The 20,542-nt window shown below is 34.8% G+C and overlaps 3 protein-coding genes across 9 annotated transcripts; 1 reads left to right on the plus strand and 2 right to left on the minus strand.

Annotated features, from left to right (window-relative positions):
• Positions 1-86: 86 nt before the first annotated feature.
• Positions 87-10,833, minus strand: LOC6502327. 5 transcript variants are annotated; one of them, XM_044717315.1, is made up of 5 exons: positions 10,816-10,833; positions 1,756-1,943; positions 937-1,192; positions 661-879; positions 87-591 (listed from the first exon to the last, which is right to left on the minus strand). In XM_044717315.1, the coding sequence occupies exons 2-5, from the start codon at positions 1,941-1,943 to the stop codon at positions 292-294; spliced, it is 963 nt and encodes a 320-aa protein (XP_044573250.1). In that variant the 5' UTR covers positions 10,816-10,833; the 3' UTR covers positions 87-291. The 5 variants fall into 5 exon arrangements, with proteins under 5 accessions (XP_044573250.1, XP_001967156.1, XP_044573251.1 ...); XM_001967120.4 differs by lacking the exon at positions 10,816-10,833 and adding an exon at positions 9,920-10,526; XM_044717316.1 differs by lacking the exon at positions 10,816-10,833 and adding an exon at positions 10,311-10,415.
• Positions 10,834-11,274: 441 nt separating this feature from the next.
• LOC6502038 (trimeric intracellular cation channel type 1B.1) lies at positions 11,275-17,408 on the plus strand. 3 transcript variants are annotated; one of them, XM_001967119.4, is made up of 4 exons: positions 11,275-11,484; positions 15,835-16,153; positions 16,222-16,494; positions 16,553-17,408. In XM_001967119.4, the coding sequence occupies exons 2-4, from the start codon at positions 15,876-15,878 to the stop codon at positions 16,830-16,832; spliced, it is 831 nt and encodes a 276-aa protein (XP_001967155.1). In that variant the 5' UTR covers positions 11,275-11,484; positions 15,835-15,875; the 3' UTR covers positions 16,833-17,408. The 3 variants fall into 3 exon arrangements, with proteins under 3 accessions (XP_001967155.1, XP_014759371.1, XP_044573253.1); XM_014903885.3 differs by having other exon boundaries at positions 11,276-11,430; XM_044717318.1 differs by lacking the exon at positions 11,275-11,484 and adding an exon at positions 11,499-11,615.
• A 106-nt stretch (positions 17,409-17,514) lies between these two features.
• Positions 17,515-20,422, minus strand: LOC6502324 (negative elongation factor D). The gene is made up of 5 exons (XM_001967118.4): positions 20,261-20,422; positions 19,398-20,110; positions 18,241-18,687; positions 17,699-18,180; positions 17,515-17,636 (listed from the first exon to the last, which is right to left on the minus strand). The coding sequence occupies exons 1-5, from the start codon at positions 20,321-20,323 to the stop codon at positions 17,605-17,607; spliced, it is 1,737 nt and encodes a 578-aa protein (XP_001967154.1). The 5' UTR covers positions 20,324-20,422; the 3' UTR covers positions 17,515-17,604.
• Positions 20,423-20,542: the final 120 nt, after the last annotated feature.

Genomic DNA, 20,542 nt, shown 5'->3' on the forward strand with positions numbered 1-20,542 from the left:
AGTGGCAAGTCTCCCTTTTTAACAAAACATTTTAAAACATTTTTTTTTTAGAAAATAATTTATTTACAGATATAAAGCAAAGTCCATTTCATCTTTATCAAATCTTTTTTGCTTTTATTAATATTCGAATGTTAATGTTTGTTAATCGTTCGTTAATACTTTTGTCTTCTGTCGAAATACTTCTGTACTGTATTTCATTCTGCAGTAATTATGCTACGTTTTACAAAATTAAGATATACATATTTAACTGAGGAGTATTTTACATAGATACATATTCAGTAAAGAAGCTTATTACGATATAGTACAGTCGCAGCACATAAGAGAGTAGTATAAACATTTAACAACCTTCTCGTCTCCATTGTCATCTTTTTTTTCATTTAGCTTCCTCTTAGGGTCATCGTAGTCACATATTTTTCCATCCAATTGATCTGCATCCGAGCTCTGCAGAACCTTCTTCGATTTTTTGCGCTTATTTTTGTGCATCAGCTCGTTACAGTTGCGTTGATGCACCATTTCATCAATCCAATCAAAATCGGTGCTACATTGAAATCTGGGTAAACTTGATAGGCTCTCTATGGAATTAATGTCCTCCTGAAAGAAAAAGAATCTTAAGTATTTAAATATGCATATGTACATATATGTAAATATTATTATTATTACCTGGTTGTTGTTATGATTCTTATATTTATTCTTCTGGGGAGAGGTCTGTGGGGAAAGAGATGTAAGTGGAGCTTCTAGTTTATGATTAGCTAATGGCGATGAGGTTGTGGCCACCGAGGCTGTAGTTCCTGTAGAACTGTTTAGGCCCGCATCTGTTTCGGCAGTTGCTGGGAGCGTAGCTGGAACCGTTGGCAAGTCATCAGGACTAAGAAAGTTTTGCTACATCAAAGTTGAGGTTTTGCGATAAGAAAGAATGATCAACGCGAAAATTCTTACCAAATGCTGGATCTGAACTGTTGTAATGACATTCGGAGATGCCATGGCCCTAGACGACGAAGTGGAGGGCGCTATGTCCGAAAAGGGACTATTCAGGCTTGGTAAGTCAGAACTAAGCGGTGTGATAGGTAAGGTGGCAGTCTCGGATAAAACAGCTATATCGTCGGATGAGCCGTTGGCGCTCTGTACTAGTGAGCAAGAGGCCACAATACTAAGCGATGAAGTTGGTATGTTGTTGGAGTCATCAGAAGTTGGCCTAAGAGGGAACAAACAAAAATTAAAAATATACATGTGTTTTTGCTTCTCCAAATTGACGCTTGGGTATAATATTATTTTTTAGCAAAACATCCGTTGGTCTGAATAATGGGTCGTCATTTATTTGATCTCTAGATGGGAAAACTACTCCTCCAATTGTTAAAAAAAACTTTAATTTCCTAAAATATTTTACTATCCTCAAAAAAAAAAAGGTTTGGATGATTAGACGATATCAGAAATATTGCTCTCGGACATGGGTAAACCGGTTTAAAAAGTATACTGCTCAAAAATACCTTCTAGGGCCGAAGACATTGCACACTTTTAAAAAAATATCTTCTGAAACGTTAAGGGGTTATTCTTAAGTTTTCTTTTTCTACTCTGAGTTGTGTAATTTTCTTTTCCAACGAAAAGGGAAAACACCATACCATAGAAACTAACAAAAGTTACCTACGCAAAAAACATCCGGTACTTAAACTTTTTACATTGAAAGTTTGTGGTTATGGTTTTATCCCTTTAGCGTTCTGGTTTTGTTCTTAAAGTTACCATGCCGACCATTTAACTTACAAGTTAATTAGTTCGGACTGTGCTTTGCTGCCTCCCAAAGACCACACCTCGCTTTTTTTTTGCTGCCCCATATACGAGATGTTCTTGCTAGTAGCGTTATAGCGACCCTTGGAGTGGGGCTTACGCCCCGGTATCCACAGAATACGCATACCGGAAGATTTGCTTTTCTTCGAAGAATTAGAAGCCATCTGAAAATCGTTTACAAAGTTCAAAAATTAAATGACAAATTTTTAGGAGTTGTGTCACGCAAATACTATTAAATCTAGAAATGACAGCAAAACAAAGTATGCCACGAGTGCCGAAGAAACTTATTCACTTCACTTCAAAATACAAATATAACAAAGAATTTTAAAATGTAAAAAATTGCATTTCGTCGTCCTGATCAAAATTATCTATACACGTGATAGGGGAAAAGATTATTCCTCGATGAAATTAACCTACCCGACAGAGTATAAAAAATACATTTGTCGAATGGATTTAGAACCAAGAAATGTTTCTCTACTATAATATATGTACCTGATACTCTTTTCTTCCACCCTCCGCTCCACTCCAATTTAAAATTTTTGTTTTGATATTACTTTCCCAATTGGCACTACACAAAGATGTAATTTTTAATGGTATTATGGGAGACTTCAAACAAACAAATAATCCCATAATCCCATAATATCCCTCTATCCCATTTTTAGTGAACTCTTTAAAGTGCCCGGTGCTCTCTGAAAACAAACATGGAAGTCTACGTGGAAAATCAAATATCTATATCTCCGAAATACACGCGTTCATCCAAACAGACAATTTATGCTGTCGGTGATGATTCCTTTGCCTTGTTTACCGTACCATGTATACCAATTTCTTCCATGGTCGTGTTTGTTTGTAGACATCAATTACATTTCTCTAGTTCCCCATTAATTATATCAAATATGGTTTACAAACATAGTTTATATAATATTTTTAACAAAATAACATGGATGTTAATGGATTTTTAACCATAGTGAGTTATGTGTTTTTATTTCGACAATGTAAAACACACGTAAGTTCTAAAAATGATTCTAATGGTTGTTGGCATAGACCCAGAAACTTTCTCCTTGATATGGGACTAAATATTGTCATTCATGTATCATATAAAAAAAACTCGTGACGAACCTGCATTCCAAGCCCAAAATATCTGATATACATTTTGGAGACGAAAAAAATGTTGATCAAGTCCCAAACTTCTATCTTCAAAAATACCAAAGCTATGGCATTTTGTATCGTTCACTTATGTATATGGCTGGTATAGTCAATCAATCTTGGCTCGGTCTGTAAGTCGTGCAAAACTGCGTGCAAAATAAGGATGGATGTGTGCAAAGTTTAATGTCTATAGCTTTAAAACTCAGGTACTAGTTCGGGCAGAAAAAAATAGGCAGACAGACTGATAGACGGACCTTAGTATCGGCTTAGGAGGTGATCCTGATCGAAAATATATATACTTTATACGGTCCTTTACTAAGTTGCACACTTTTGACCAAAATTATAATAATTATAATATAAGGTATAAATTTCTTTTTTTAGTTCTGACCAGAATGTCTGATCGGGATAGTTTTGTCACCAATCGACTCGTATTCAAGAGAATTAGGATAAGTGATTAGTAAATTTAATAAGACGAAAAACAAAAGAAAATCCAATTTTCCCAATGATAGCTCCCATTTAATGAACATTTTAAATTTCTTTTTATTTCCCCCAAATTCTCCAAAGCCGACTAAATTTTCTAATACGTTTTGGTACGATTAAATATACAATTTTTTATTTAAAAACTATTCTCTATATATATAAAAATGATTTGCTGTTCGTTAGTCTCGCTAAAACTCGAGAACGGCTGAACGGATTTATCTTATCTTGGTCTTGAATTATTCGTGTAGGTCTAGGGAAGGTTTAAAAGGTGAGAAAAATTCGAATAATTCCCGGGAAAATCCTCAAACCGCATTTTTCTATTTCCCATACAAACGTTTTCTAAATAAAATGGAGACTACTATAATAGTAGGCGCCGGTATGTGATACATTGTTTGACAGCTACTCATTGTTCTATGCTCAGTTAATTTTATGTGACAAACCGATATTGTGTTCACTGAAAAATTATGAAAAAAATTGGAAAAAATTTTAATTTGAAACCATCGAATCAATCACGTGCAGTGTGGAAATTATTGAACCGCACTGATGACCGGAGACAGACAGATCAAGAAAATAGTCGTATTACTATGTCAGAATTGCGTTCTTTAGTGAGTGACAATGTAGGAGATAGGCTTAGAATGCAACGAGTTCGTGCATATCAAATACAACAACAGCAAGCTAGACATAATGAAATTGAGCGAATCCGCAGACGCAGTGCTCCTGTGATTCTTGAACGAGCTGCATTCCACTATGATCCGGCAATTGATTATTGTGCCGACAAATCAGAAACAATTGGGGAAATGAAGACAATTTGTAAATATTGTAAGGCGTTAAAGTACACTGGTGAATCTACTGGATTATGTTGTGCTGATGGCAAAGTAAAATTGCCACAACCAGATCCTTTACGCTCTTTAGTTTCTGGGATTGGAAATGATTCTAAGCACTTCTTGACCAACATTCAGAAATATAACAACTGATTCCAGATGACATCATTTGGTGCTACACATATTATACAAGACAATTTCATGCCCACTTCATAATTCAATATATGGTAAAATTTGATCAATTTCTTCTCTTAGGTGTACCGCAGAAACTGTGGGTGATAGAACCTATGTTTGTTCTGGACTTTGGTTCAGGGGAGCTTAAAGGTTATGGAGAAAGTAAAATTATTCGTGGAGGAAAAAAAAAGTTGGAAATTGTCGGCCTGTGTAATTAAACAAAATATATTAATTGTATTTTAATATTGTGTGTCTGTGAATATCCAATTTAAATCTTATAAATAGCCAGTATTTCAGGAAAACTCTGTTTTGAAAGTAAGCAACATGATGTATCGAAAATAATAATAAAACTTCATGTTTTATTCAATAAATGAAGTTTAATAAAAAAAGAGGGTACTCTTTAATTTTTGGGATTGAAAATGATTATTAATTATCTATTGCTATTCAATACAGTTCATATTAAATTATTGTCAAAGCAATTTAGGTGTGTTTCTAACGACAAAGGGTCAATTTTACATTTTTTACCGCTCCCCAAAGTTCAAATCCAATAAAATTATTCTTCGCGTTTGTGGGATCTAATGTCGCGTTTCGTAATTAAACAAAAGTAAATCGCGATCTCGAAAAAATTTCAGAGTCACAAAATTTAATAAGTAGTAGTACTGTTAAGTAGTACTGTTTTTTAATACTGTTAATTAATTTATTTGGTCAGCTCCGCGAAACTTAATTTTAGCTATCTTCAGTTCTTACTGTATCAGATAATTTTTTTAAGTTTGAAAAATTTTAAATTTTGTCACAAAAGAAGTTTCTGAACGCAACAAAAAAAAAAAAACAACAGCTGGCAGTACGAAGTCTGCCGGGTCAGCTAGTATTAAATAATACTTCCAATTTGGCAAAATTTTGACAAACCGTGCTTGGGTATCATGGGAGTCTAAGTATCAAATCGGGTAGCTCTTACAAAAAAAATGCGAGCTTTCAAAATACCTGCTAGTCAATATGGGAATCAAAATAAAAATATAGATAAAACCTTTAAAAATTCCTGCGCCAAACTTTCGATTTTATTTTTTCAAATAAAGTAAAAGTTTAAAGGATTTTCTTCATATTTTCTAGTTTATTGCAGACATGCACATCCACAAGCTCAAAAAAATGTACCATTAACTACACACATACATATGTTTGTACATATGTGAACGTAACACCAAGGCTTTACAGATGGCTACACAAAATTGGTAGCTCCAATTATAGGACTACATATATCATGAGTTGACGAATTTTGCCAGATATAAGCGATATATGAAAAGTTGAGTCATCTCAAGGGCTATCTCCACATGCCAAATGAGCCTTTTTATACCCTTGCAGAGGGTATTATAATTTTGGTCAAAAGTGTGCAACGCAGTGAAGGAGACATCTCCGACCCTATAAAGTATATATATTCTTGATCAGGATCACCTCCTGAGTCGATATGAGCATGTCCGTCTGTCCGTCTGTCCGTCTGTCTGTCTGTTTCTACGCAAACTAGTCTCTCAGTTTTAAAGCTATCGAGTTGAAACTTTGCACACACCCTTCTTTCTGTTGCAGGCAGTACATAAGTCGGAACGGCCGGGATCGGCCGACTATATCCTATAGCTGCCATATAACTGATTGATCGGAAATGCCATTACTTTGTTGTTTTTTAAGATAGAGGGTTGGGACTTTCCACACATATTATATTTGACCAAAATATCTTATGTACAAAATTTCATAAGGATCGGCCGACTATATCCTATAGCTGTCATACAACGATCGGAATTGGCATAACTTTGGTGATTTTTAAGTTAGAAAGATGGGACTTGGTACAGATTCTATTTTGGACAAAATAATCTGATTTGCCAAATTTCATAAGGATCGGCCGCCTATATTTAATAATATAAGATGCGTGGCGCCACCTAGCGGACTGCGACTCAACTGCAAGGGTATATAAACTTCGGCTCCGCCCGAAGTTAGCTTTTCTTTCTTGTTTGAAAAACATTTTATTAAAAAAAGTTTCTGTTCTGTTTAGATATCCTCATTGGTTATGAATAGACCTCGGAATTTGCATGTTTTCTTATTTTTTATCCATTTGGTGCCAAATTTTGTACTTAGACATTAAATTTTTCTAATATTAGAATTTTAAATACATATTAAAAGTATGCTAAATATATGCAATAAATATGCAAAAATTATTCAAACAAGAAAGCAAAGCTAACTTCGGGCGGAGCCGAAGTTGATATACCCTTGCAGTTGAGTCGCAGTCCGCTAGATGGCGCCACGCATCTTATATTATTAGATATATAGCGGATCGTATATAGTTGGCCGATCCTTTTGAAATTTGGCATATCGAATTATTTTTCCCAAAGAGGAATCCACTGAAACTCCCATCCTTCTAACTTGAAAAACAACGAAGTTATGGCATTTCCGATCAATCAGTTATATGACAGCTATAGGATATTGTTGACCGATCCCAGCCGTTCCGACTTATATACTGCCTGAAAAGAAAGGAATGTGTGCAAAGTTTCAACTCGATAGCTTCAAAACTGAGAGACTAGTTTGCGTAGAAACCAACAGACAGACAGACGGACATGCTCATATCGACTCAGGAGGTGATCCTGATCAAGAATATATATACTTTATAGGGTCGGAGATGTCTTCTTCACTGCGTTGCACAATTTTGACCAAAATTATAATACCCTCTGCAAGGGTATAAAAATTAGAATGATACCAAACTTTAAGACTAAATAAATAAATAAACTAAATTAAGACTAACTAAATAAATAAAATGATATACCCTTGCAGTTCAGCGGACTGCGACTGAACTGCAAGGGTATATCAACTTCGGCTCCGCCCGAAGTTAGCTTTCCGTTCTTGTTTATAATTGCAGCAGTACATTGCTACTGCTTTTCATAACAGGTCAAAAGCATCAAATATCCATTCATCCAATTTTTTTTTTAAATACTCAGGGCAACAAATACCAGATGAGAAATCCTCAACTACATAGGGATTTTAAATTTATAAAATCGAATTTTAATAGAATTGCCGAAATAATAACTTCCTTGGAAGCGAGCCTTCGGGCCTTCCATTGTTAAGAGCAATGGAATTGTGGTGATAAACGTCAAAGCTTTACAAGTAGCTTCCTAGAAAAATTTATGATTTTCTACTGCAACACAAATTACCATAAATAAAAATAACTATTAATAATAATCAATCAAATTTTAATCTATTACGTCTCCACGAAAAGCTTTTATTAAATATTTGAATTTTAATAATCATATTTTTTTTATATCCTTTGCATGTATTTACCATATTTTGCATATTCTGCATATATTTTGCATGTTTTTGCATATGCATTTTATGCAAATATGCACAAAAAAAAATATGCCGATCGTTTCTAACTATGTATGCATTGAAATGAATTTTAGTGTTTTCAGAATTCAAATAACTTAAACCGTTAAAAATATGCAAATTCCGAGGTCTAGTTATGAAGTTAGGTATTTTTTAATTCACAATGTTTTTTCTAAATTTTTAAAGTAAACATAAGGTATTTTAAAACTTGTAGAACAAAAGTTGCCTGTATTTTATTAACAAACATCTCCAATCCCAAATTTACTAATTCAAAATTTTTTTTACTTTCCAAACCAAACGACTTTTGGAAAATGTTTGAACAAAAATTATCTAATTGAAACAATACCTTTCGATTGGTTTATATGTAGATCATTCAGATCGAATGGGGTTGTATTCGAATTTATTGGGAGCTATAAATATTATACCATGAAAAATAACCCTGAACATAAAATTTTCTCAAATTTTCAAGACGAGCAATTTGCAGATTCCTCTAAAAATCTTCTTCGTAATATTTCTCCCATTTGAAGATAGGACATTTCTCGGGACGAAGACTTTTAGGTACAGTTGCTTTGGATATTAGTAAACTGTTTGACCGTCATTTTTTATTTCGAGCTCAGTTAAAAACTTTATAGTACACTTTAGTTACACAACCTAGCCCTGACGGCGCCATTTAAAGGATTGGGAGGAAAACTAATCCCAAATATAACCAGTAACTACATTTCACCCGCAATCAATTTTTTTTGCTTAAACTAAAACGCACATGTGTTTCTAGTCAGAAACGAAATCAAAGTCAATATGGTATTTAAGCCCCATCAGTAGACAGTACCGTTCCCAAATTTGTTTCTTTTTGAACAGTGAAACCGGTGAAATGTTTGAAACAATTAAGGGGTTATATACAGTCAGGATTTTAAAAAAATCGATTTTTTTTTTTTTGCATTTTCTTAAAGAATATATATTTCTCTGTTGTGAAAAAATTTTTATGAAGATTCGAGAAATATTTCCCAAGTTACAGACAAAACTAGAAAAAAATTTTAACTCAATGTAAACTGTTTGTGAAACTTTAAAATCGTTTTTCTCAAAACTATGTTTCTCAAATCGGTGAACACGATTTCTCGAAAACCACTGAACCGATTTAGCTCTAATTTTCACACAAAATTAATAACTACTTTTTGCTGTCTTTAATCGAAGATCTTTTAAATAAAATTAAAATTTTATTTTAAATCAACATTTGAAGTCCATTTTTTTGTCAAAAAGTGATATTTTTTTAATTCCTTCGATTAAGGACTACATTTTTTAATATACTAAAAGCATCTTTTTGAATTTTTAATTTCCGATGATTCTGCAAATAGTTATTATGTTCACCGCGAGACACTTTTTTTTCGAAGACCATTGGGAGATAAGCTGCAGAGGCCAAAGGAAATAATATTTTTACAGATATAATATATTTTTTTAAACTTTAAAATATGTAAAATAATATAGAAAAAATTCAACTTTAATAAATAAATATTTCCTTGAAAAAAAAAATACCCAAAAACTGCATTTTTTTGACCGCCTGACTGTATATAACCCCTTAAGAGAATACAGAGTGTGGAGATAATTAGATTGCAAGAACAACCAATTTCACCAAGCGAGGACAATAAGACACATATGTATGTATCTACATACATGTAATTTGTTGAACTGGCCAAATCAGAAAAAATGCAACATGTACATGTTTAGTGGACTCATCATAATTAAAGTGCCCGGAACACTCTAAAGTGCTCAAAACAAAAAAGTCTGTTTTTTTAACGCTTTTGGCACGTAAACAGTTGGACAACGGAGACCGGCAGATACATATGCACATATATATATATATATATATATATATATATATATCTGTATATACATATACAAATTAACATATTTGTGTAACTGGCCAGGCATACATGGCTATATATACATACGTGTATATGTTACATTATATCCTCATAAATAGTTTTAAACCAGTGTTTAAACCTTTTAGAGTAAACAAATACACATACATGAATTATAAAAAAAATGCATATATTAATTTGCTAGCTTTGTGAAACAATGTGGTCGTCGGGTTGGAAAACAGGAATTTACTTATAGACGCTCAGCAATCTTACCAAAACCCGTAAAACAGTAATCTAAAAACATGAAAAACTTACCTTGTTCGTCACACAGCGACCTCAATACTACTTCAGAAGATATATTTACCCACACAATTAGTTGATATGTAATTCTTTTTGGGCTGAGATTACTTAAATAGAGCAGATTTCCTTTCCGTTTGACTAAATTGCTTACTCGACTAAATCAAAAGTTAATGTTTATTGTAAACTTGAGTTCAAACCGTGCTGAACATGAACGTATGTATGTATGATATTACATACGTACATCAAAATAAAAAAGTAGTGTTGTTAAACTATTTTTTTTAGTGGAGTTTCACTTTTTTTTTTTTACATATTTTTAACAAAAACATATTTTGTAATGAACTTTTATTGTATTGTAACGTTGTTAATAAAAATTCTACACATATTATGTTATTATTTAAATTATTACGTTTTATTGAAAATGTATGCGCGTATGCGAAGGGTCTGCGACATGACGTAAATTCACAAAACCGATTATTAACATTTCATAAAAGATATGCTTGGACTTAAGGAGTAAAACAAAAATGTATTAAAAAATTAGGTAAACATTGTTTTATTTTTTTATTGAATTACTTAACAAACTAAAGTGTAAAAAAAATCGATAAAAACGACGTTTACCCGTAACACTGACATTTTGGAATAAAGAAATTTTCTACTCTTACTCCAAAAGCAATCTAGTGTGACTGCTTTGCGTCATTTAAACGCGTCTTCTGAATAGTATAAATTATTTAGAAATATTTATAGCATACACTTTTTTTCTTATTTTTAATAATGATTAAGAGCTCTTTATTGTTTTTAAAAAAACTGATCGGGCACGAAAAGTTTGTCATTATTTTTGTAATATTTGTTTTTAAATTTTAATTCAACAATAATTAAAATTAAATGAACAAAATGTTCTCGTTTGGATAGCCAACCTGTTTAAATAGCCAACTTGTAAAAATGTTAATAAAATGTGTTAATAAAATCTTTATCTGAAATATGTATTTTAACACAAAAAATTTAAGAGCTTTCGATAGAGCTTTTGTAAATTAAATACCAAAATTAGTGTTTACGTTTATTATTGTTGTTGGTATTTTTTTACGCCTTTGATCTGCAAAATGTTCCCCAGTAGTATTTCATTGTTGAAATTTTATGGTATCACGTTTTTTTTCAACCTGGATTGTTTAGGTTGAAACCGGCGACCGCAATACTTCACAGTTTATGAAATATAAAGATATTGAACATATTATATTAAGGGCGAGATAACTGCTAAATTATAATGCCTAGGAATATTAATTTGCTTTTTATATTCGAAACGAAACGAGATGTCTGCATGATCCAAAATAAACACTTGCCGCCAACTGTGGCAGGGCAGTGCAGTACTGTGCGGTGGGGGGGTGTTGCTCACACTGAAACAGGCGGAAGCTTGTACTGCATATTTTTCTCTGAAATTTAAAATTCTAAATATATAACACGATCTGTTGAGCGGCAGGCATGTAATAAACGAACCGCAGACCTGGCCCAGTCTCCCCGTATTCGTGCTGCATACGGTAGGTGCCTGTTGCCTGCTATCCGTTATCCGCTTTTTGGACTATAGACCATAGGTAAAAATCAGTTCGAACTATTTTCTTTTTAAATCATTCGGTTGTGTGTGTATGTTTGATATCAACGGTAGCAGTTAGTTTATTATCATTAAAACATAAAGGAAAAAAGTGATTTTATTAGTCGCATATTGGTGTGTATATATTCAAGCAGCTCAAAAATAGACAGCTGTCGGCGGAGCGCAAAAAAATCTCTGCAGTTCCCGTAACAACAGCTAAAACTAACATAGCCAAAAACACCTGATCAATTACCGAGAAAAGGCTCACACTTTAGATAATTAAAATTGAGTTCACGCAATAGTGTGAATATTATTTCGCTTCAGGGTTTGCTGGATCAAATCTTACTTCTGGGTTATACATACAAAGCCAAAGTCAAATATTTTCACAACTGCACGGACCTTATCAAACGAGAGCCCCATTATAAATGTACACATATGTATATACAAATGTCGCTTTATACATACATACATACATATATGTACTGTATGTACATACATATGTAGTATTCATTTTTGTATAAATGAATGTATGCGTGTACATGTTCGAGCTCGACCCGGCGCGCTTCTTTTAACAGCCCTCACAGATTCATTAGCGAAATTTATTTTTGGAACTGCGGGCAAAACAGCGACCATTTTTATTAGAAAATGTTTCTGTTTTGCGAACATGAACACGGTAAATTTGAAAAACCACCCACCAACACCAGCACTTGACACGAGAATTTTGAAAATTTTGAATAAAAAATAAGTTTGTGCATATAATAACAGGAAAGCCTGATATTCGATTTTTTAATATTGGTAGTATTCTTAAAATTCTTCCTTTTATCGAACTTACTTCAAGTATTATGTAATAAATTTCCAATAAAATAATGGGCAATTGGGAAAAAGTTTCTAAAGTTAAAGTGTAAATTGGTTATTCTAAAGTGGTTATTTGTAGTAAAAAAATTAATTTAAAAATATTTATTTTATAAAAATCATATTGTCATTGTTTCTTTAACTTGTGCCTGTACTAAAAGTTTGAATCGAAGTGAACAATACGTCTCCGACCCTGTACCTGGGTCAATAAAAGAATGCCAGACTGCCTGTTTTACGCGAACAAGTCTCTTAGGTTTAAACCTATTAACTTTAAAATTAGAACACCCGGGTCCGAAACTAACATTCCCGCTTAAATCGGCCAACTATATGGGATATTTCCAATATATAAGTTTTTCTTTAAAGTTAAATCGTTATAAATGTTCGAGTTAAAATTCACTCTATATAAATATATCGACTTTGCCTTCACATACTAATTGCATATAAAAAATATTCTTGTTCGGCACGTGACTGATTTTTTTTTGTTTTTCTTGCACGTGCCGAACAAGAATATTTTTTATATGCAATTTTGTACACCTATATAGCATATTTTCGTCACTAAAATTGATATCAGATATTTTGGGTTTCGCATGCAGGTTCGTCACCGGTACTTTACCTCGTCAAGAGGTTTTTTATATGATATCAGTTGTTTTTTTGTATATATTGATCTTCAATTATTTAAAATAGAACGCATAACATATAGAATATATATACATATATGGAAGTAACCTCTTGACAGGCGATTTACACAGTTAGCAATACTTTAATTGTAAGGATAAACATCAAAACTCCTTTTTTTTAACTCTATAGATTTTGACATTCAAGAAGGTGGAATAATTAAAAACCTTTCCAAAGACGTAAAGAATTTTTCAATAGCTTCAGTGGCTCTGAAGTTATACGTATTTTTAATTTACAAAGGTTTTGGAATTTGGTTAGTTTAAAAATTTTAATTAAAAATTTGCCCAAAAATGTATTTAAAATCCAAAATTGTTTCGTAGTTGTGGGAAACCAAATTGTTTTAACAAATTAAAAGATGAGAGGCCTATTCTTATGAGAGTTCCACTATATAATAAATTATTAAAAAACAAGAAAGGAAAGCTAACTTCGGGCGGATCCGAAGTTGATATACCCTTGCAGTTCAGTCGCAGTCCGCTAGGTGGCGCCACGCATCTTATATTATTAGATATATAGCGGATCGTATATAGTCGGCCGATCTTTATGAAATTTGGCATATCGAATTATTTTGCCCAAAAAGTAATCTGTACCAAGTCCTATCTTTCTAACTTAAAAAACACCAAAGTTATGCCAATTCCGATCGTTCTATGACAGCTATAGGATATAGTCGGCCGATCCTTATGAAATTTTTTACATAAGATATTTTGGTCAAACATAACATGTGTGGAAAGTCCCAACCCTCTAATTTAAAAAACAACGAAGTTATGGAATTTCCGATCAATCAGTTATAAGGCAGCTATAGGATATAGTCGACCGATCCCGGCCGTTCCGACTTATATACCTGCAAGGAAAAAAAGGATGTGTCCAAAGTTTCAACTCGATAGCTCCAAAACTGAGAGACTAGTTTGCGTAGAAACCGACAGACAGACAGACAGACGGACATGCTCATATCGACTCAGGAGGTGATCCTGATCAAGAATATATATACTTTATAGGGTCGGAGATGTCTCCTTCACTGCGTTCCACACTTTTGACCAAAATTATAATACCCTCTGCAAGGGTATAAAAAATAAGAAAGGAAAGCTAACTTCAAGCGGACCGGAACGGCCGGGATCAGTCGACTATATCCTGTAGCTGCCATATAACTGATTGATCGGAAATGTCATAACTTTGGTGTTTTTGTAAGTTAGTTAGTTGGGATTTTCCACACATGTTATATTTGGCCAAAATATCTTACCTAAAAAATTTAATAAGGATCGGTCGACTATTCCTATAGCTGTCATAGAACGATCGGAATTGACATAACTTTGGTGCTATTTAAGTTAGAGGATGGGACTTGGTAAAGATTCCATTTTGGGCAAAGTAATCCAATCTGTCACATTTTTTTAGGATCGCTCAACTATATCTTATAGCCACTATATAACTATTCTCTCAGTTTTAAAGCTATCGATTTCAAACTTTTCACACATCCTCCTTCCTTTGCACGCACTGTATAAATCCGATCCGATATATATATAATTGATACTTAACTGCAAGGGTCTTTCTTGGTTCTTATATTGCATTTTGTCGCAAAAAATGATATCGGATATTTTGGGCGTGGCATGTGACTTCGTCATCGGTAGTTTAAAGTGGTTTTTTATTTCATACCTAAATGGAAGAGTAAAATTTTTACCGTTTACCAAAACGGAATTAAGACATTTTTTGAGTTCCCCAGTTTAGAGCGAGAGGAAGCGCAAATAATAGGAATATAGAGGGAGATAGCAAGTTTTAAGCGTAAAATTTTGTTTTCCAATATTTGCTCACTGCCCTAGATTAATTTTTTCTTCTAGGCGGCAATGTAATTTACAGATTCATAATTATGAATCTGTAAAATTATAATTTGATCAGCTTTGTGGATAAACTTTGTATGTAATATAAATAATACATAAAGCCCCGTGCCTCATTCATACATGTATGTATGTACATATGTATGTATGTATATAATATTTGATTTTCTTTTCACAAATTTCAATTATTAAAATATTATTACAGGATGTGTGTGCAAAGTTTCAACTCGATACCTCCAAAACTGAGAGACTAGTTTGCGTAGAAACCAACAGACAGACAGACAGACGGACATGCTCATATCGACTCAGGAGGTGATCCTGATCAAGAATATATATACTTTATAGGGTCGGAGATGTCTTCTTCACTGCGTTGCACACTTTTGACCAAAATTATAATACCCTCTGCAAGGGTATAATGAGAAACAAGAAAGGAAAGCTAACTTCGGGCGGAGCCGAAGTTGATATACCCGTGCAGTTGAGTCGCAGTCCTCTAGGTGGCGCCACGCATCTTATATTATTAGATATATAGCGGATCGTATATAGTTGGCCGATCCTTATAAAATTTGGCATATCAAATTATTTTGCCCAAATTCACTAAAACTCCCATCCTTCTAACTTAAAAAACAACCAAGTTATTGCATTTCCGATCAATCAGTTATATGGCAGCTATAGGATATAGTCGACCGATCCCGGCCGTTCCGACTTATATACTGCCTGCAAAGGAAAGAAGGATGTGTGCAAAGTTTTAACTCGATGGCTTTAAAACTGAGAGACTAGTTTGCGTAGAAACAGACAGACGGACATGCTTATATCGACTCAGGAGGTGATTATGATCATGAATATATATACTTTATAGGGTCGAAGATGTCTCCTTCCCTGCGTTGCACACTTTTGACCAAAATTATAATACACTCTGCAAGGGTATAAAAATTAGTAAAATTTTAAGAAAAAGGCGTATATTTAAAATTAAAAAATTGAATCCAATTGTATTTCTCTTTATTTAGAATATCATCCGAAGAGGCGTAATTAAATATCGGCTGCGATCATGGATCCAGAGGCATTTTTAGACGTGGCCAATCAGGTCATCAAACTGAAAATGTTTCCGTTTTTTGACATTGCTCACAGTCTCCTTGCCGCGCTGGCCGTGCGCGAGGACTTGGGCGCGAACGCACAGGCATTCTCACGGAAGCACCCGCTGGCCTGCTGGCTATCAACAATGCTGGTGATCTTCGCCGGCGGCATGGTGGCCAACGGTTTGCTGGGAGAGCCAATTTTGGCTCCCCTGAAGAACACTGGGCAGTTGCTTGTGGGCACGGCTGTGTGGTATGTAAATTTAAGAGATTGCTATTAGTTTCCTTCAAAAACTAAATAGTTTATGATCCGTATTCTAGGTACGTTGTGTTCTACACACCGTTTGATGTTGGATATAAGGTGGCAAAGTTCCTGCCCGTCAAGATAGTCGCCAGTGCCATGAAAGAGATATACCGAGCAAAAAAGGTTTACGACGGCGTAGGCCACGCGGCTAAACTTTATCCCAACGCCTGGATAATTATGATAATTATCGGCACATTGAAGGGCAATGGAGCAGGCTTCACCAAGTTGATTGAGCGCCTAATCCGCGGAGCGTGGACACCAACTGCCATGGAGTTCATGCAACCGAGCTTGTAAGTGTCTTATTCCATAGTTTTTTGAACGACTTAATATTATTTTGTGCTTATGCAGTTATACTAAGGCGTCATTGTTGGCCTCAATTATCTTCGTTCTGGATAAGAAGACCGACTGGATTTCGGCACCACATGCCTTGGTTTACTTTGGTATTGTAATATTTCTGGTTTACTTCAAGCTTTCGTCAATCTTGCTGGGCATCCACGATCCCTTTTTACCACTCGAAAATCTGTGTTGCGCCATCTTCTTTGGCGGCATCTGGGACAGCCTGGCCAAGATCCTCGGACGCGGCCAAGCAAAGGACAGCGACACCAAAGATGTTAAGAAGAGCAATTAAACTATTCTTAATTAGTCAGAAAAGTACTTAATGCTTCCATCCAAAGCTAACGCAAGCACATAACATAACACATGTACAAGAAACGTTCTTCCCACACGCCAACCAAAGACATTTTGTGGAGCGTGCACATCATTCTTGAGGACTAGCAGTGGGGTGTGTCTGCTAGTCATTGATTTTGATTTCGCACGGGACCATGGCCCCTATCAGTTTATACAATTTTTATTTTATATTTAATAGCAGTAATTAACGACAGGAACCAGAGACTTTTTAAATGCCATACATAATACTCGGCTATGGGGCACTTTTCTTTAAAAAAAATCAATCGATATTATACCGATTTTGTATGGCATGCGCGACTTGCTCTCCGAATGGAATGTGTAAATATTGGAACTGAAAAGGAAATATCAGAGAAGTTATGAATTAAGAGTATAAATTACTGGAATATATATCACGTTTATAATATGGCACATGAGCAGAGTGCGGCCTAGAACTCGCATTCAAGCTTAAATAGACGCTTTTTTAAAGAGGTATGAATATTAATTGGTTGCAATAAAATTTTGTATTCTTTAAATTGGATTTGTTTGATTTTAATATTCTGCAATATGTTACAATTATGGAATTTCCATTGGTTGGATATGATGGTATGATTGGATCCTTTACCCACAAAATAAAACAAAACTTGTATAATCTTAAAATGTAGTTTAAAATAGTGCCTATAAACAAAATTTAATTTATTTTTTTCAAGCAAACATACTCTATTGCCATGTTGTCATCAAACGGTGGTATAGTGCGCCTTACAGTGAACTGAAATCAACAGAAGCAGATGGTTGGTATTAGAGAGTCATAAACACATATATTAAACTGACCGATAAACTCAGACACTGGATCGTTATCGCCTTCACCACGCATCGTTCCGGTTATTTCCTCGTTCTCAACCATTGGCAGAAAGAGCTGCACAAACTCGGGAGAATAGGGATGGGTAATTGTCTCAAGGACTTCGGTGACAAAGTACCGGATCAGAGAGATATCGGTGTCTTCAATAGCGCAGCACTGTTTAATATACCGGAGTACAGGTACAACGCAGCCGCGTGTTAGCAGATTGACCATTCTATCCAATATCATTTTCTTCATCTCCAGTTGTACAAGAATTTCCAGCTCATCCTGCTTTGATTCGAAGAGGCGAATTAGCAGGAAGAGAATCTGTTGCTGAAGTGTGGGATGCACGGCTGCCACCTCGTCCAGAACTGCCAGGTGTGTGGGACAGCTGTCCGTTGAAAGTTTAAAGTACGATGGTTCCATAACAACATTTTCTATCCACCGGATCACACCGACACCTACTACTGGATATCTAAAAAGAAACAGGTGTAACATTCTAACCAAATTAACTTTATATCGTGTAGCGACTTACTTGATACAGTTATACAGAGTTTGAAGCTCCGCGATTAGCTCTGTAGAGCCTTGGTCTACGTTGCAAATTGCGTGGGCTTTTTCTATTGCTTGTATTGTACTCTTAAGCTCCTCCTTATTTAACATGCGCTCGGTCAGAGGTCGTTTTTTTGCTGGTTGGTCAATTACGGCTGACGCGTAGGCTAATAGAAACATATACTTAGGTTTGTGTTCTGGATTGATTTTAACTCCAGCGCGAAACAGAGCATCCACTAGCAGTTCCAGGAACTGCGGGTTGCGGATCAAGTCGATAGGCGGCGGGTCAGAACCCGAATAGTTGCGATAGAGTACTGTAATATCAGCAGGGTTAAGAGTGTTACGGGTCAACATTGAAGTCAGGGCCTGGCAAGCTTGTGGGTAGACCGCGGAACCATTAAGAGCCATCGTAATAGGAGTCACATTCTGGTTGCTAAATACAAAAACCAATATTAATAAGAAATATAAACATAGTTGAAATTTAAATTATAATAAATAACACTAGTTTACACCAAAAATGAACCTCCATAAAAAAGTGTTTTTTATAGTAATTTGGGGTCGGAGAACACGAAAATGACATCCGTTTATTTTTCTTAAGAACCGTTTTTGAGATATTTTTGAAAATCGTGTTTTTGAGGTCCTTTTTCAGTTTTTTGGTAATATCTCATGAAAAAAACTGTTTACAAACAAAAAAAGGATATTGATTGACAGGTATTGAAGTAACGTTTACGTGGATATATAATATGTGCAAATGACACTATTTTTGTACTTTGTTCGCTTGTGCATTACAGAGATTTGATTCAATCTGCACATATTATATATCCACGTAAACGTTACTTCAATACCTGTCAATCAATATCCTTTTTTTGTTTGTAAACAGTTTTTTTCATGAGATATTACCAAAAAACTGAAAAAGGACCTCAAAAACACGATTTTCAAAAATATCTCAAAAACGGTTCTTAAGAAAAATAAACGGATGTCATTTTCGTGTTCTCCGACCCCAAATTACTATAAAACAATCATCAATTTTAAGGTTCACTCGATTACATTTAAATTTGTAAACTAGTGTAATTATTAATCGAATCGAATTTGCACAAAATTTAAGTACTCTCTATGGTGTTTACTCAACAGTCCATAGCTTACTTTTGCAAGGCGTATTTAATTATCTCCTGTGACAGGCGCTTCATGTTGAAACCACCCTTCTGTTCCTGACTTAGAACCTGGATGAGAACTTGGGAGTAAACATAGGTGTGCTGACCGTGGCAGACCATGCGTGCGCACTCTTGGATGGCACCGTGAACGTCGTCGGGATTGTTCAAAAACTTGACAATTGATGTTTTGAGCACTCGCGAAAAGACCTCTATCTGCTGTGCCGCTGTTGATATGGAAGTGATTTCGCTTTGGAAGCCGGCATCGGATATGAGCTTTATGGTAAAATTAAGCATAAGGCAGTCGGGATACTCCTCGGCCAGCCTGTAAATAAGCGAACGCCATGTGTAGTGATCGATCATTTCGGTGAGCCAGTCAGGCGTCTCGCCCTCTTCTGTGAATATAGTGTCAGCTTTCTTCGGATCAAACGACTTAAGGATCATCTCTTTTAGATGGTTCTCCACCATTGCCTGCACTTCGGTTACTTTGACACCAGCAAGGATTAACCATTCAGCCAATAGGTTAGCCATCTGGGCTACTGCTTTATAATTTTCCGAGAGCATTGAAATGACTTCTTCTGGAGACCCGCCGGACTGAAAGTAGCGTTTCAGCTGCGTGAAAATGCCGGGCTCCATAATATAGTCGGGAGTGAGAAACCTTTCCAGGCACTCTTGTATCGTTTTCTGTGGGTTGTCCTCTTGAATTTCCTAAGATTTGAAGATTTTATTTTAATTGATTTATTAAACGATTCAAATTCCAAGAGTGTGAACGGCTCACATACTATATATGTATGTATGTGTATTCAAGCGTCCAACATTACAAAGTTGAAAATAGAGTTAGCTCGCATATTAACTCACCTCGGCATTGTTCTGGGTCTTGGCACGGCCTTGCCATCCTGAGTCGTCGTAGTCCACTTCCATTTTTTAGACAATTTATTTAAAAACTACTACTTTGGCTTATTTATATTTTCTATTTGTTTTATTTTTTTTTATTTTTTGTGTGACCGTAGCGTGATATACCAAAAATAATAACCAATTATAACAATGTATAATATTCTTTTGGTCTAATTTGGGAAAAAATATACCAAAAATCATTAAAAATACCATAAAAAGGTATTAAATATTAACAATGTATGGTAG

The sequence above is a fragment of the Drosophila ananassae genome, chromosome XR (assembly GCF_017639315.1).
Source record: "Drosophila ananassae strain 14024-0371.13 chromosome XR, ASM1763931v2, whole genome shotgun sequence".
Classification (NCBI taxonomy): domain Eukaryota; kingdom Metazoa; phylum Arthropoda; class Insecta; order Diptera; family Drosophilidae; genus Drosophila; species Drosophila ananassae.